The sequence below is a fragment of the Oncorhynchus gorbuscha genome, linkage group LG15, assembly GCF_021184085.1.
Source record: "Oncorhynchus gorbuscha isolate QuinsamMale2020 ecotype Even-year linkage group LG15, OgorEven_v1.0, whole genome shotgun sequence".
Lineage (NCBI taxonomy): Eukaryota > Metazoa > Chordata > Actinopteri > Salmoniformes > Salmonidae > Oncorhynchus > Oncorhynchus gorbuscha.
The window spans coordinates 20,023,145-20,037,796 of record NC_060187.1 but is presented as its reverse complement, the minus strand read 5'-3'; the positions used below and the strand labels follow the sequence as shown (position 1 = coordinate 20,037,796).

At 43.9% G+C, this 14,652-nt stretch overlaps 1 protein-coding gene across 1 annotated transcript in view; it reads right to left on the bottom strand.

Annotated features, from left to right (window-relative positions):
- LOC123996718 (solute carrier family 22 member 23-like) overlaps positions 1-14,652 on the bottom strand; it is a 53,365-nt gene that overhangs the window by 12,366 nt on the left and 26,347 nt on the right. The window contains exons 4-5 of the mRNA XM_046300350.1: positions 5,406-5,592; positions 4,803-4,930 (exon numbers count right to left, since the gene is read on the bottom strand). Coding sequence (XP_046156306.1) covers positions 4,803-4,930; positions 5,406-5,592 — 315 coding nt within the window. The remainder of the gene's footprint in view (positions 1-4,802; positions 4,931-5,405; positions 5,593-14,652) is intronic.

Sequence of the window (14,652 nt, the reverse complement as noted above, 5' to 3'; positions counted from 1 at the left end):
ATCTCTCTTTTACTCTGTCTGTCTCTACCTCTCTATCTCTCCTTTTACTCTGTCTCTACTCTCTCTGTCTCTCCTTTTACTCTGTCTCTACCCTCTCTATCTCTCCTTTTACTCTGTCTCTACCTCTATCTCTCCTTTTACTCTGTCTCTATCTCTCCTTTTACTCTGTCTCTACCTCTCTCTCCTTTTACTCTGTCTCTCCTTTTACTCTACCTCTCTATCTCTCCTTTTCTCTATCTCTCCTTTTACTCTGTCTCTCCTTTTACTCTGTCTCTACCTCTCTATCTCTCCTTTTACTCTGTCTCTACCTTTCCCTCTCCATCTCTCCTTTTACTCTGTCTCTCTATCTCTCCTCCTTTTACTCTCTCCCTCTGTCTCTCCTTTCTCTACCTCTCTATCTCTCCTTTTACTCTGTCTACCTCTACCTCTATCTCTCCTTTTACCCTGTCTCTATCTCTCCTTTTACTCTGTCTCTACCTCTCTATCTCTCCTTTTACTCTGTCTCTACCTTTCCCCTCTCTATCTCTCCTTTTACTCTGTCTCTACCTTTCCCTCTCTATCTCTCCTTTTACTCTGTCTACCTCTCCCCTCTATCTCTCCTTTTACTCTGTCTCTCTCTCTATCTCTCCTTTTACTCTGTCTCTGTCTCTCTCCTTTTACTCTGTCCTATCTCTCCTTTTACTCTGTCTCTACCTTTCCCCTCTCTATCTCTCCTTTTACTCTGTCTACCTCTCCCTCTATCTCTCCTTTTACTCTGTCTACCTCTACCTGTCTCTATCTCTCCTTTTACTCTGTCTCTACCTTTCCCTCTATCTCTCCTTTTACTCTGTCTCTACCTTTCCCTCTCTATCTCTCCTTTTACTCTGTCTCTACCTCTCCCCTCTATCTCTCCTTTTACTCTGTCTCTACCTCTCTATCTCTCCTTTTACTCTGTCTCTACCTTTCCCCTCTCTATCTCTCCTTTTACTCTGTCTACCTCTCCCCTCTATCTCTCCTTTTACTCTCTCTACCTCTCTATCTCTCCTTTTACTCTGTCTCTACCTCTCTATCTCTCCTTTTACTCTGTCTCTACCTTTCCCCTCTCTATCTCTCCTTTTACTCTGTCTCTACCTCTCTATCTCTCCTTTTACTCTGTCTCTACCTTTCCCCTGTCTATCTCTCCTTTTACTCTGTCTCTACTCTGTTACTCTGTCTCTACCTCTCTATCTCTCCTTTTACTCTGTCTCTACCTTTCCCCTCTCTATCTCTCCTTTTACTCTGTCTCTACCTCTATCTCTCCTTTTACTCTCTCTACCTTTCCCCTCTCTATCTCTCCTTTTACTCTGTCTCTACCTTTCCCCTCTCTATCTCTCCTTTTACTCTGTCTCTACCTTTCCCTCTCTATCTCTCCTTTTACTCTGTCTCTCCTTCCCTCTCTATCTCTCCTCTGTCTCCCCTCTCTCTCTCCTTTTACTCTGTCTACCTTTACTCTCTATCTCTCCTTTTCTCTGTCTCTACCTCCTTTTCCTTTTACTCTGTCTCTACCTCTCTCTCTGTCTCTCCTTTTACTCTGTCTCTACTCTCTCTCTCCTCTCTGTCTCTACCTTTACTCTGTCTCTTTTACCTCTCTCTCTATCTCTCCTTTTACTCTGTCTCTACCTCTCTATCTCTCCTTTTACTCTGTCTCTACCTCTCTATCTCTCCTTTTACTCTGTCTCTACCTCTCCCCTCTCTGTCTCTCCTTTTACTCTGTCTCTACCTCTCTATCTCTCCTTTTACTCTGTCTCTACCTCTCTATCTCTCCTTTTACTCTGTCTCTACCTCTCCCCTCTCCATCTCTCCTTTTACTCTGTCTCTACCTCTCTATCTCTCCTTTTACTCTGTCTCTACCTCTCTATCTCTCCTTTTACTCTGTCTCTACCTTTCCCCTCTCCATCTCTCCTTTTACTCTGTCTCTACCTCTCTCTCTCCTTTTACTCTGTCTCTACCTCTCTCTCTCCTTTTACTCTGTCTCTACCTCTCCCCTCTCCATCTCTCCTTTTACTCTGTCTCTACCTCTCTATCTCTCCTTTTACTCTGTCTCTACCTCTCTATCTCTCCTTTTACTCTGTCTCTACCTTTCCCCTCTCCATCTCTCCTTTTACTCTGTCTCTACCTCTCTCTCTCCTTTTACTCTGTCTCTACCTCTCTCTCTCCTTTTACTCTGTCTCTACCTCTCCCCTCTCCATCTCTCCTTTTACTCTGTCTCTACCTCTCCCCTCTCTGTCTCACCTTTTACTCTGTCTACCTCTCCCCGCTCTCTCTCCTTTTACTCTGTCTCTACCTCTCTATCTCTCCTTTTACTCTGTCTCTACCTCTCTATCTCTCCTTTTACTCTGTCTCTACCTCTCTATCTCTCCTTTTACTCTGTCTCTACCTTTCCCCTCTCCATCTCTCCTTTTACTCTGTCTCTACCTCTCTATCTCTCCTTTTACTCTGTCTCTACCTCTCGATCTCTCCTTTTACTCTGTCTCTACCTCTCTATCTCTCCTTTTACTCTGTCTCTACCTCTCTATCTCTCCTTTTACTCTGTCTACCTCTCCCCTCTCTATCTCTCCTTTTACTCTGTCTACCTCTCCCCTCTCTATCTCTCCTTTTACTCTGTCTACCTCTCCCCTCTCTATCTCTCCTTTTACTCTGTCTCTACCTTTCCCCTCTCTATCTCTCCTTTTACTCTGTCTACCTCTCCCCTCTCTCTCTCCTTTTACTCTGTCTCTACCTCTCTGTCTCTCCTTTTACTCTGTCTCTACCTCTCCCCTCTCTCTCTCCTTTTACTCTGTCTCTACCTCTCTGTCTCTCCTTTTACTCTGTCTCTACCTCTCCCCTCTCTGTCTCTCCTTTTACTCTGTCTCTACCTCTCCCCTCTCCGTCTCTCCTTTTACTCTGTCTCTACCTCTCCCCTCTCTATCTCTCCTTTTACTCTGTCTCTACCTTTCCCCTCTCTATCTCTCCTTTTACTCTGTCTCTACCTCTCCCCTCTCTATCTCTCCTTTTACTCTGTCTCTACCTCTCCCCTCTCTATCTCTCCTTTTACTCTGTCTCTACCTCTCCCCTCTCCGTCTCTCCTTTTACTCTGTCTCTACCTCTCCCCTCTCCATCTCTCCTTTTACTCTGTCTCTCTACCTCTCCCCTCTCCATCTCTCCTTTTACTCTGTCTCTACCTCTCCCTCTCCATCTCTCCTTTTAATCTGTCTCTACCTCTCCCCTCTCCATCTCTCCTTTTACTCTGTCTCTACCTCTCCCCTCTCTATCTCTCCTTTTACTCTGTCTCTACCTCTCCCCTCTCCTTTTACTCTGTCTCTACCTCTCCCCTCTCCATCTCTCCTTTTACTCTGTCTCTACCTCTCCCCTCTCCATCTCTCCTTTTACTCTGTCTCTACCTTTCCCCTCTCTATCTCTCATTTTACTCTGTCTCTACCTCTCTGTCTCTCCTTTTACTCTGTCTCTACCTCTCCGTCTCTCCTTTTACTCTGTCTCTACCTCTCCCCTCTCCATCTCTCCTTTTACTCTGTCTCTACCTCTCCCCTCTCCATCTCTCCTTTTACTCTGTCTCTACCTTTCCCTCTCCATCTCTCCTTTTACTCTGTCTCTACCTCTCCCTCTCCATCTCTCCTTTTACTCTGTCTCTACCTCTCCCCTCTCCATCTCTCCTTTTACTCTGTCTCTACCTCCCCTCTCCATCTCTCCTTTTACTCTGTCTCTACCTCTCCCCTCTCCATCTCTCCTTTTACTCTGTCTCTACCTCTCCCCTCTCTATCTCTCCTTTTACTCTGTCTCTACCTCTCCCCTCTCTATCTCTCCTTTTACTCTGTCTCTACCTCTCTATCTCTCCTTTTACTCTGTCTCTACCTCTCTATCTCTCCTTTTACTCTGTCTCTACCTTTCCCCTCTCTATCTCTCCTTTTACTCTGTCTCTACCTCTCCCCTCTCTGTCTCTCCTTTTACTCTGTCTCTACCTTTCCCCTCTCTATCTCTCCTTTTACTCTGTCTCTACCTCTCCCCTCTCTGTCTCTCCTTTTACTCTGTCTCTACCTTTCCCCTCTCTATCTCTCCTTTTACTCTGTCTCTACCTCTCCCCTCTCTGTCTCTCCTTTTACTCTGTCTCTACCTCTCCCCTCTCTATCTCTCCTTTTACTCTGTCTCTACCTCTCCCCTCTCTATCTCTCCTTTTACTCTGTCTCTACCTCTCCCCTCTCGATCTCTCCTTTTACTCTCTGTCTCTCTACCTCTCCTTTTACTCTCCGTCTCTCTACCTCTCCTTTTACTCTCTGTCTCTCTACCTCTCCCCTCTCTGTCTCTCTACCTCTCCCCTCTCTGTCTCTCTACCTCTCCTTTTACTCTGTCTCTCTACCTCTCCTTTTACTCTGTCTCTCTACCTCTCCTTTTACTCTGTCTCTCTACCTCTCCTTTTACTCTCTGTCTCTCTACCTCTCCTTTTACTCCTTGTCTCTCTACCGCTCCCCTCCCTGTCTCTCTACCTCTCCCCTCCCTGTCTCTCTACCTCTCCCCTCCCTGTCTCTCTACCTCTCCTTTTACTCCTTGTCTCTCTACCGCTCCCCTCCCTGCCTCTCTACCTCTCCCCTCCCTGTCTCTCTACCTCTCCTTTTACTCCTTGTCTCTCTACCGCTCCCCTCCCTGTCTCTCTACCTCTCCTTTTACTCCCTGTCTCTCTACCTCTCCTCTCCCCTCCCTGTCTCTCTACCTCTCCCCTCCCTGTCTCACTACCTCTCCTTTTACTCCTTGTCTCTCTACCGCTCCCCTCCCTGTCTCTCCATCTCCTTCACCTGTTAGAACGCCACTGTGCTCGGTTATCATGTCGACCTGGTTCTTCCTGGCGATGCAGAGCATCATAGCTTTAGAGCGGTGGTAGTGCTGGGTGGCCAGGAGCCAACGCAGGGACTCAGGGAAGATCCTGCAGAGAGAAGGGGGGGGGGGGGAGTCAAAGAGCCAGAGAGAGGGTAGGGGAGATGGGAGGGAGAGAAAGATAATAAGTTGTGAGGGAATGAGTAGAGGAGAGAGAGAAAGAAATGAAGGAAGGGAGAGAGAGAGAAGTAAACATGACAAAGAGAGAAAGAATGACAGAAGGGAAGTGAGAGAAAGAGAGTATTGTCTAAAGATCTGAGCAGAGCATGCAGTGTGTAATGTACTGTACAAGCCGAAGCCTGGTCCTGATGACCAAGTCTTTAACCTCTAACCCCACAGCATGGCGGACTCCCTCAGTGGGCTGAGCTACTTCATCAGTGGGAGGGGCCACTCTCTAAGTGGGTGTGGCTATCCCCTCAGTGGGTGGGACTACATGGTGATTCAAATTTTCAACCTCTAACTCTAGGATGAATGTCTCAACAGAATAGTGGTGACATGGAAGACATTTGGGCATGTCTCCTTACCAGATGTAGGGCAGCATGAGGACGAAGGGGCAGATTATGAAAATCTGCAGGACCTGCCAATCATCCCGGGCGGGCCAATCACGACACAGAGCCGCCACCCCGGGCATCACCAGCTGCCCGCCCACCATGAGGAAACTGGCCACCATGGTCATGGAGAAACGCCAGCCTGGCAGGCACAACTCAATCCCTGTAATGAGAGAGAGAGAGAGAGAGAGAGAGAGAGAGAGAGAGAGAGAGAGAGAGAGAGAGAGAGAGAGAGAGAGAGAGAGAGAGAGAGAGAGAGAGAGAGAGAGAGAGAGAGAGAGAGAGAGAGAGAGAGAGAGAGAGAGAGAGAGAGAGAGAGAGAGAGAGAGAGAGAGAGAGAGAGAGAGAGAGAGAGAGAGAGAGAGAGAGAGAGAGAGAGAGAGAGAGAGAGAGAGAGAGAGAGAGAGAGAGAGAGAGAGAGAGAGAGAGAGATTCAATTAGTGCATTCTAAGAGGTTTTTGTATATTCCTTCTAATAAGGGCTTTTTACACTACTGAGCTGAACTAAATCAAACTGGGCCAAATCAAACTGTGCTGAGCCTGGTTATGCATTCACCATAGTTGCTGGAAATGTGCTGAAAAGGAAAATGTGAAAAGAATATTGTGAAAAGGGTATAATTTTATATCACTCGGTACTGGCTGGTATCTCTGTCTTTGGTGTATGTGTGTTTAAAGACTAAACAGTGAAACCTACATCTCATTCAATTAATAATTTAACACCTCTTCATGGCTGACCATTCCCTGGAGAAACTCCCAGTTAACCACCAGCTAACAATCAGTGAACCACCACACAACCTATCTGTCAGACCTCAACAATATAGCCATTGTCAAGGGTTCAGTCAGTTCAGTAAGTGAGCGTTTCACACTAACCGTCCCTTTCTTCCCTGAATGGGCTCTCGTCTCACCCCCCCTACTGGCTACCCTGTGGTACAGTCCAGATGGTCTGCCCCAGATGGCAAGGTCTATTTGAAGGTGACCAGTAAGGGTGTGTAGGAGAGGGTGGCTGTATACTGTCTGCTCACTAACCAGGGTTCTTGTACTGCCACTTCCCATAGAAAGAAAGAAGGAAAGAAAGAGAGAGAGAAAAAAAGAAAGAGAAAGAGAGAGAAAGAGAGAGAAAAAAAGAAAGAGAAAGAGAGAGAAAGAGAAAGAGAGAGAGAGAGAGAAAGAGAGAGAGAGAGAGAAAGAGAGAGAAAAAAGAGATTAAGAGAGAGAGAGAGAGAGAGAGAGAGAAAGAAAGAGATTAAGAGAGAGAGAAAGAAAGAGAGAGAGAAAGAAAGAAAGAAGAGAAAGAAAGAAGAAAGAAAGAAAGAAAGAGAGAGAGATACACACAAATTGATGGAAGTGGTGTTGTGGGAAAAAAATACAATACTGTGAAATCCATGTACACAAACAACAAGTGTGCAGTTAAAATTAGCAAAAAACACACATTGTCTGTGGGGTGAGTCAGGGATGCAGCTTAAGCCCCACCCTCTTCAATATGTATATCAACAAATTGGCTACTAGAATCCGAAGTCATTTGTTTGCCGATGATCTGGTGCTTCTGTCACCAACCAAGGAGGGCCTAAAGCAGCACCTAGATCGTCTGCACAGATTCTGCCAGACCTGGGCCCTGACAGTAAATCTCAGTAAGACCAAAATAATGGTGTTCCAAAAAAGGTCCAGTGGTCAGGACCACAAATTCCAACTAGACACCGTTGCCCTAGAGCACACAAAAAAACGATACACACCTTGGCCTAAACATCAACGCCACAGGTAACTTCCACAAAGCTGTGAACGATTTGAGAGACAAGGCTAGAAGGGTCTTCTATGCCATCAAAAGGAACATAAAAATTAAACATACAAATTAGGACCTGGCTAAATATACTTGAATCGGTTATAGAACCCAATGCCCTTCATGGTTGACAGTAGAGCTGTTGCGGTGACCGTATTACCGCCACACCGGCGGTCACGAGTCATGAAGGTAGTCAAATTCCACATGACTGTTTAGTCACCGTAGTTAGGCTTCTCCAAGCTCTGATGCTGCTGCTGGTCATTAGTACCTACCTAAAGTTCTAACTGCCTGGTACTCAGCACTGTACTGTCCCTATAAATCACCCTACTGTCCCTATAAATCACCATACTGTCCCTATAAATCACCCTACAGTCCCTATAAATCACCCTACTGTCCCTATAAATCAACCTACTGTCCCTATAAATCACCCCACTGTCCCTATAAATCACCCTACTGTCCCTATAAATCACCCTACAGTCCCTATAAATCACCCCACTGTCCCTATAAATCACCCTACTGTCCCTATAAATCACCCTACTGTCCCTATAAATCACCCTACTGTCCCTATAAATCACCCTACAGTCCCTATAAATCACCCTACAGTCCCTATAAATCACCCTACTGTCCCTCTAAAGTCTACTGTAACTATAAATCACCCTACTGTCCCTATAAATCACCCCACAGTCCCTATAAATCACCCTACTGTCCCTATAAATCACCCTACTGTCCCTATAAATCACCCTACTGTCTATAAATCACCCTACTATAAATCACCCTACTGTCCCTATAAATCACCCTACAGTCCCTATAAATCACCCTACAGTCCCTATAAATCACCCTACTGTAACTATAAATCACCCTACTGTCCCTCTAAATCCCTATACTGTAACTATAAATCACCCTACTGTCCCTATAAATCACCCTACTGTCCCTCTAAATCCCTCTACTTTCCCTCTAAATCACTCTACTGTCCCTATAAATCACTTTACTGTCCCTCTAAAACACCCTACTGTCCATCTAAATCCCTCTACTTTAACTATAAATCACTTTACTGTCCCTCTAAATCCCTCTACTGTAACTATAAATCACCCTACTGTCCCTATAAATCACCCTACTGTCCCTCTAAATCCCTCTACTGTAACTATAAATCACCCTACTGTCCCTATAAATCACCCTACTGTCCCTCTAAATCCCTCTACTGTAACTATAAAATACCCTACTGTCCCTATAAATCACCCTACTGTCCCTATAAATCACCCTACAGTCCCTATAAATCACCCTACTGTAACTATAAATCACCCTACTGTCCCTCTAAATCCCTCTACTGTAACTATAAAATTACTTTACTGTCCCTCTAAATCCACCCTACTGTCCCTATAAATCACTTTACTGTCCCTCTAAAACACCCTACTGTCCCTATAAATCACTTTACTGTAACTATAAATCACTTTACTGTCCCTCTAAATCACCCTACTGTCCCTATAAATCACTTTACTGTCCCTCTAAAACACCCTACTGTCCCTATAAATCACTTTACTGTAACTATAAATCACTTTACTGTCCCTCTAAATCACCCTACTGTCCCTATAAATCACTTTACTGTCCCACTAAAACACCCTACTGTCCCTATAAATCACTTTACTGTCCCTCTAAATCCCTCTACTGTAACTATAAATCACCCTACTGTCCCTCTAAAACACCCTACTGTCCATCTAAATCCCTCTACTTTAACTATAAATCACTTTACTGTCCCTCTAAATCCCTCTACTGTAACTATAAATCACCCTACTGTCCCTATAAATCACCCTACTGTCCCTCTAAATCCCTCTACTGTAACTATAAATCACCCTACTGTCCCTCTAAATCCCTCTACTGTAACTATAAATCACCCTACTGTCCCTATAAATCACCCTACTGTCCCTCTAAATCCCTCTACTTTCCCTCTAAATCACCCTACAGTCCCTATAAATCACCCTACTGTCCCTATAAATCAACCTACTGTCCCTATAAATCACCCCACTGTCCCTATAAATCACCCTACTGTCCCTATAAATCACCCTACAGTCCCTATAAATCACCCCACTGTCCCTATAAATCACCCTACTGTCCCTATAAATCACCCTACTGTCCCTATAAATCACCCTACTGTCCCTATAAATCACCCTACAGTCCCTATAAATCACCCTACAGTCCCTATAAATCACCCTACAGTCCCTATAAATCACCCTACTGTCCCTCTAAATCCCTCTACTGTAACTATAAATCACCCTACTGTCCCTATAAATCACCCCACAGTCCCTATAAATCACCCTACTGTCCCTATAAATCACCCTACTGTCCCTATAAATCACCCTACTGTCCCTATAAATCACCCTACTGTCCCTATAAATCACCCTACTGTCCCTATAAATCACCCTACAGTCCCTATAAATCACCCTACAGTCCCTATAAATCACCCTACTGTAACTATAAATCACCCTACTGTCCCTCTAAATCCCTATACTGTAACTATAAATCACCCTACTGTCCCTATAAATCACCCTACTGTCCCTCTAAATCCCTCTACTTTCCCTCTAAATCACTCTACTGTCCCTATAAATCACTTTACTGTCCCTCTAAAACACCCTACTGTCCATCTAAATCCCTCTACTTTAACTATAAATCACTTTACTGTCCCTCTAAATCCCTCTACTGTAACTATAAATCACTGTCCCTATAAATCACCCTACTGTCCCTCTAAATCCCTCTACTGTAACTATAAATCACCCTACTGTCCCTATAAATCACCCTACTGTCCCTCTAAATCCCTCTACTGTAACTATAAAATACCCTACTGTCCCTATAAATCACCCTACTGTCCCTATAAATCACCCTACAGTCCCTATAAATCACCCTACTGTAACTATAAATCACCCTACTGTCCCTCTAAATCCCTCTACTGTAACTATAAAATTACTTTACTGTCCCTCTAAATCCACCCTACTGTCCCTATAAATCACTTTACTGTCCCTCTAAAACACCCTACTGTCCCTATAAATCACTTTACTGTAACTATAAATCACTTTACTGTCCCTCTAAATCACCCTACTGTCCCTATAAATCACTTTACTGTCCCTCTAAAACACCCTACTGTCCCTATAAATCACTTTACTGTAACTATAAATCACTTTACTGTCCCTCTAAATCACCCTACTGTCCCTATAAATCACTTTACTGTCCCACTAAAACACCCTACTGTCCCTATAAATCACTTTACTGTCCCTCTAAATCCCTCTACTGTAACTATAAATCACCCTACTGTCCCTCTAAAACACCCTACTGTCCATCTAAATCCCTCTACTTTAACTATAAATCACTTTACTGTCCCTCTAAATCCCTCTACTGTAACTATAAATCACCCTACTGTCCCTATAAATCACCCTACTGTCCCTCTAAATCCCTCTACTGTAACTATAAATCACCCTACTGTCCCTCTAAATCCCTCTACTGTAACTATAAATCACCCTACTGTCCCTATAAATCACCCTACTGTCCCTCTAAATCCCTCTACTGTAACTATAAATCACCCTACAGTCTCTCTAAATCCCTCTACTGTAACTATAAGTCACTTTACCCTCCCTCTAAATCACCCTACTGTCCCTATAAATCACCCTACTGTCCCTATAAATCACCCTACAGTCCCTATAAATCACCCTACAGTCCCTATAAATCACCCTACTGTAACTATAAATCACCCTACTGTCCCTCTAAATCCCTCTACTGTAACTATAAAATCACTTTACTGTCCCTCTAAATCCCTCTACTGTAACTATAAATCACGTTACTGTCCCTCTAAATCACCCTACTGTCCCTATAAATCACCCTACTGTCCCTCTAAAACACCCTACTTTCCCTATAAATCACTTTACTGTCCCTCTACATCACCCTACTGTCCCTATAAATCACTTTACTGTCCCTCTAAAACACCCTACTGTCCCTATAAATCACTTTACTGTCCCTCTAAATCCCTCTACTGTAACTATAAATCACTTTACTGTCCCTCTAAATCCCTCTACTGTAACTATAAATCACTCTACTGTCCCACTAAATCCCTCTACTGTAACTATAAATCACTCTACTGTCCCTCTAAATCACTCTACTGTCCCTCTAAATCACCCTACTGTCCCTATAAATCACTCTACTGTCCCTCTAAATCACCCTACTGTCCCTCTAAATCACTCTACTGTCCCTCTAAATCACTCTACTGTCCCTCTAAATCACCCTACTGTCCCTATAAATCACTTTACTGTCCCTCTAAATCCCTCTACTGTAACTATAAATCACTCTACTCTCCCTCTAAATCACTATACTCTCCCTCTAAATCACTCTACTGTCCCTCTCATCACCCTACTGTCCCTCTCATCACCCTACTGTCCCTCTAAATCACCCTACTGTCTCTCTAAATCACTCTACTGTCCCTCTCATCACTCTAATGTTCCTCTAAATCACCCTACTGTCCCTATAAATCACCCTACTGTCCCTCTAAATCACTCTACTGTCCCTCTAAATCACTTTACTGTAACTATAAATCACTCTACTGTAACTATAAATCACTCTACTGTCCCTCTAAATCACTCTACTGTCCCTCTAAATCACTCTACTGTCCCTATAAATCACTTTACTGTCCCTCTAAATCCCTCTACTGTAACTATAAATCACTATACTCTCCCTCTAAATCACTCTACTGTCCCTCTAAATCACCCTACTGTCCCTCTAAATTACCCTACTGTCCCTATAACTCACTTTACTGTCCCTCTAAATCCTCTACTGTAACTATAAATCACTCTACTCACCCTCTAAATCACTCTACTGTCCCTCTAAATCACCCTACTGTCCCTATAAATCACTTTACTGTCCCTCTAAATCCCTCTACTGTAACTATAAATCCCTCTACTGTAACTATAAATCACCCTACTGTCTCTCTAAATCACTCTACTGTTTCTCTAAATATGTCTACGGTCTCTCTAAATCACTTTACTGTCCCTCTAAATCCCTCCACTGTCCCTCTAAATCACTCTACTGTACCTCTAAATCACTATACTCTACTTCTAAATCACCCTACTGTCCCTCTCATCACCCTACTGTCCCTCTAAATCACCCTACTGTCTCTCTAAATCACTCTACTGTCCCTCTAAATATGTCTACTGTCTCTCTAAATCACTCTACTGTCCCTCTAAATCACTCTACTGTCCTTCTGTATCACTCTACTGTCCATCTCATCACTCGACTGTCGATCTAAATTACTCTACTGTCCCTCTCATCACTCCACTGTCCCTCTAAATCACTCTAAATCACTCTACTGTCCTTCTAAATTACTCTACTGTCCCTATTAATCACTTTACTGTCCCTCTAAATCCCTCTACTGTCACTCTCATCCCTCTACTGTCACTCTCATCCCTCTACTGTCACTCTCATCCCTCTACTGTCACTCTCATCCCTCTACTGTCACTCTCATCCCTCTACTGTCACTCTCATCCCTCTACTGTCACTCTCATCCCTCTACTGTCACTCTCATCCCTCTACTGTCACTCTCATCCCTCTGATGTCCCTCTAAATCACTCTGATGTCCCTCTAAATCACTCTGATGTCCCTCTAAATCACTCTACTGTCCCTCTCATCACTCTACTGTCCCTCTAAATCACTCTACTGTCCCTCTAAACCACTCTACTGTCCCTCTAAACCACTCTACTGTCCCTCTAAACCACTCTACTGTCCCTCTAAATCACTCTACCGTCCCTCTCATCACACTACCGTCCCTATCATCACTCTACTGTCACTATCATCACTCTACTGTCCCTCTAAATCACTCTACTGTCCCTCTAAATGCCCCTACTGTCCCTCTAAATCCCTCTACTGTCCTCTAAAAGCCCCTACTGTCCCTCTAAATTCCTCTACTGTCCCTCTAAATTCCTCTACTGTCCCTCTAAATATCTCTACTGTCCCTCTCATCACTCTACTGTCCCTCACATCACTCTACTGTCACTATCATCACTCTACTGTCACTATCATCACTCTACTGTTCCTCTAAATCCCTCTACTGTCCCTCTAAATCCCCCTACTGTCCCTCTAAATCCCCCTACTGTCCCTCTAAATCCCCCTACTGTCCCTCTAAATGCCCTCTACTGTCCCTCTAAATGCCCCTACTGTCCCTCTAAATCCCTCTACTGTCCCTCTAAATCCCCCTACTGTCCCTCTAAATTCCTCTACTGTCCCTCTAAATTCCTCTACTGTCCCTCTAAATATCTCTACTGTCCCTCTCATCACTCTACTGTCCCTCACATCACTCTACTGTCACTATCATCACTCTACTGTCACTATCATCACTCTACTGTCACTATCATCACTCTACTGTCCCTCTAAATCACTCTACTGTTCCTCTAAATCCCCCTACTGTCCCTCTAAATCCCCCTACTGTCCCTCTAAATCCCCCTACTGTCCCTCTCATCACTCTACTGTCCCTCACATCACTCTATTTTCCCTATAAATCACTACTAAATCACTACTGTGATTTAGGATCGAACATAAGGACAACTCAGAGTATGCTATTCTGTTCTTTTGAAATAGACTACATTTTCTTCATATCATGCTTCTTTAGATCTGTCTAAAATAGATAATATATTTATTGTGAAGGTGTAGGCTATAGTACATGGATTAATTTGACTTTTGAAAATGTAGATGTTCCAAAGGTCTACATCAGTGGCATGTAGGTGTCATGCCCTGGTTGAAGTATGTATGTTTGTCTTCATTTATTTGGTCAGGCCAGGGTGTGACATGGGTTATTGTGGTGCGTTTTTGTCATGGGGTGTTTATGGGGTGTCTAGCATAGTCTATGGCTGCCTGAGGCGGTTCTCAATCAGAGTCAGGTGATTATCGTTGTCTCTGATTGGGAACCATATTTAGGCAGCCATATTCTTTGAGTATGTCGTGGGTGATTGTTCCTGTCTCTGTGTTAGTGTTCACCAGATAGGCTGTATAGGTTTTCACGGTCCGTTTGTTGTTTTTGTTTGTTCGTGTTTTCATTATTAAAGATGTATCGAACTAACCACGCTGCATTTTGGTTCGACTCTCCTCCTTCAACGGAAGAAAAACAGTAGGCTACGTGTGGAAGCGGTAAATTAATGGTCAATTATCGTGAGACCGATAGTTATTTGCTTGACAATCACCAGCTGATGAAATTCCATGACCACCACAGCCCTAGTTGTGAGGTCTGGGGTCCGCTCACCAATCAAGAATTCACAAAAGGGGAAAAACACCAAATTGAGACTCTGCATTCAGAATTCTGCAAAGATAAAATCTGTGTACAACGTAAAACCCCAAATAATGCATGCAGAGCAGAATTAGGCCAAGACCCACTAATGATCAAAATCCAGAAAAGAGCTGTTAAATTCTACAACCACCTAAAAGGAAGCGA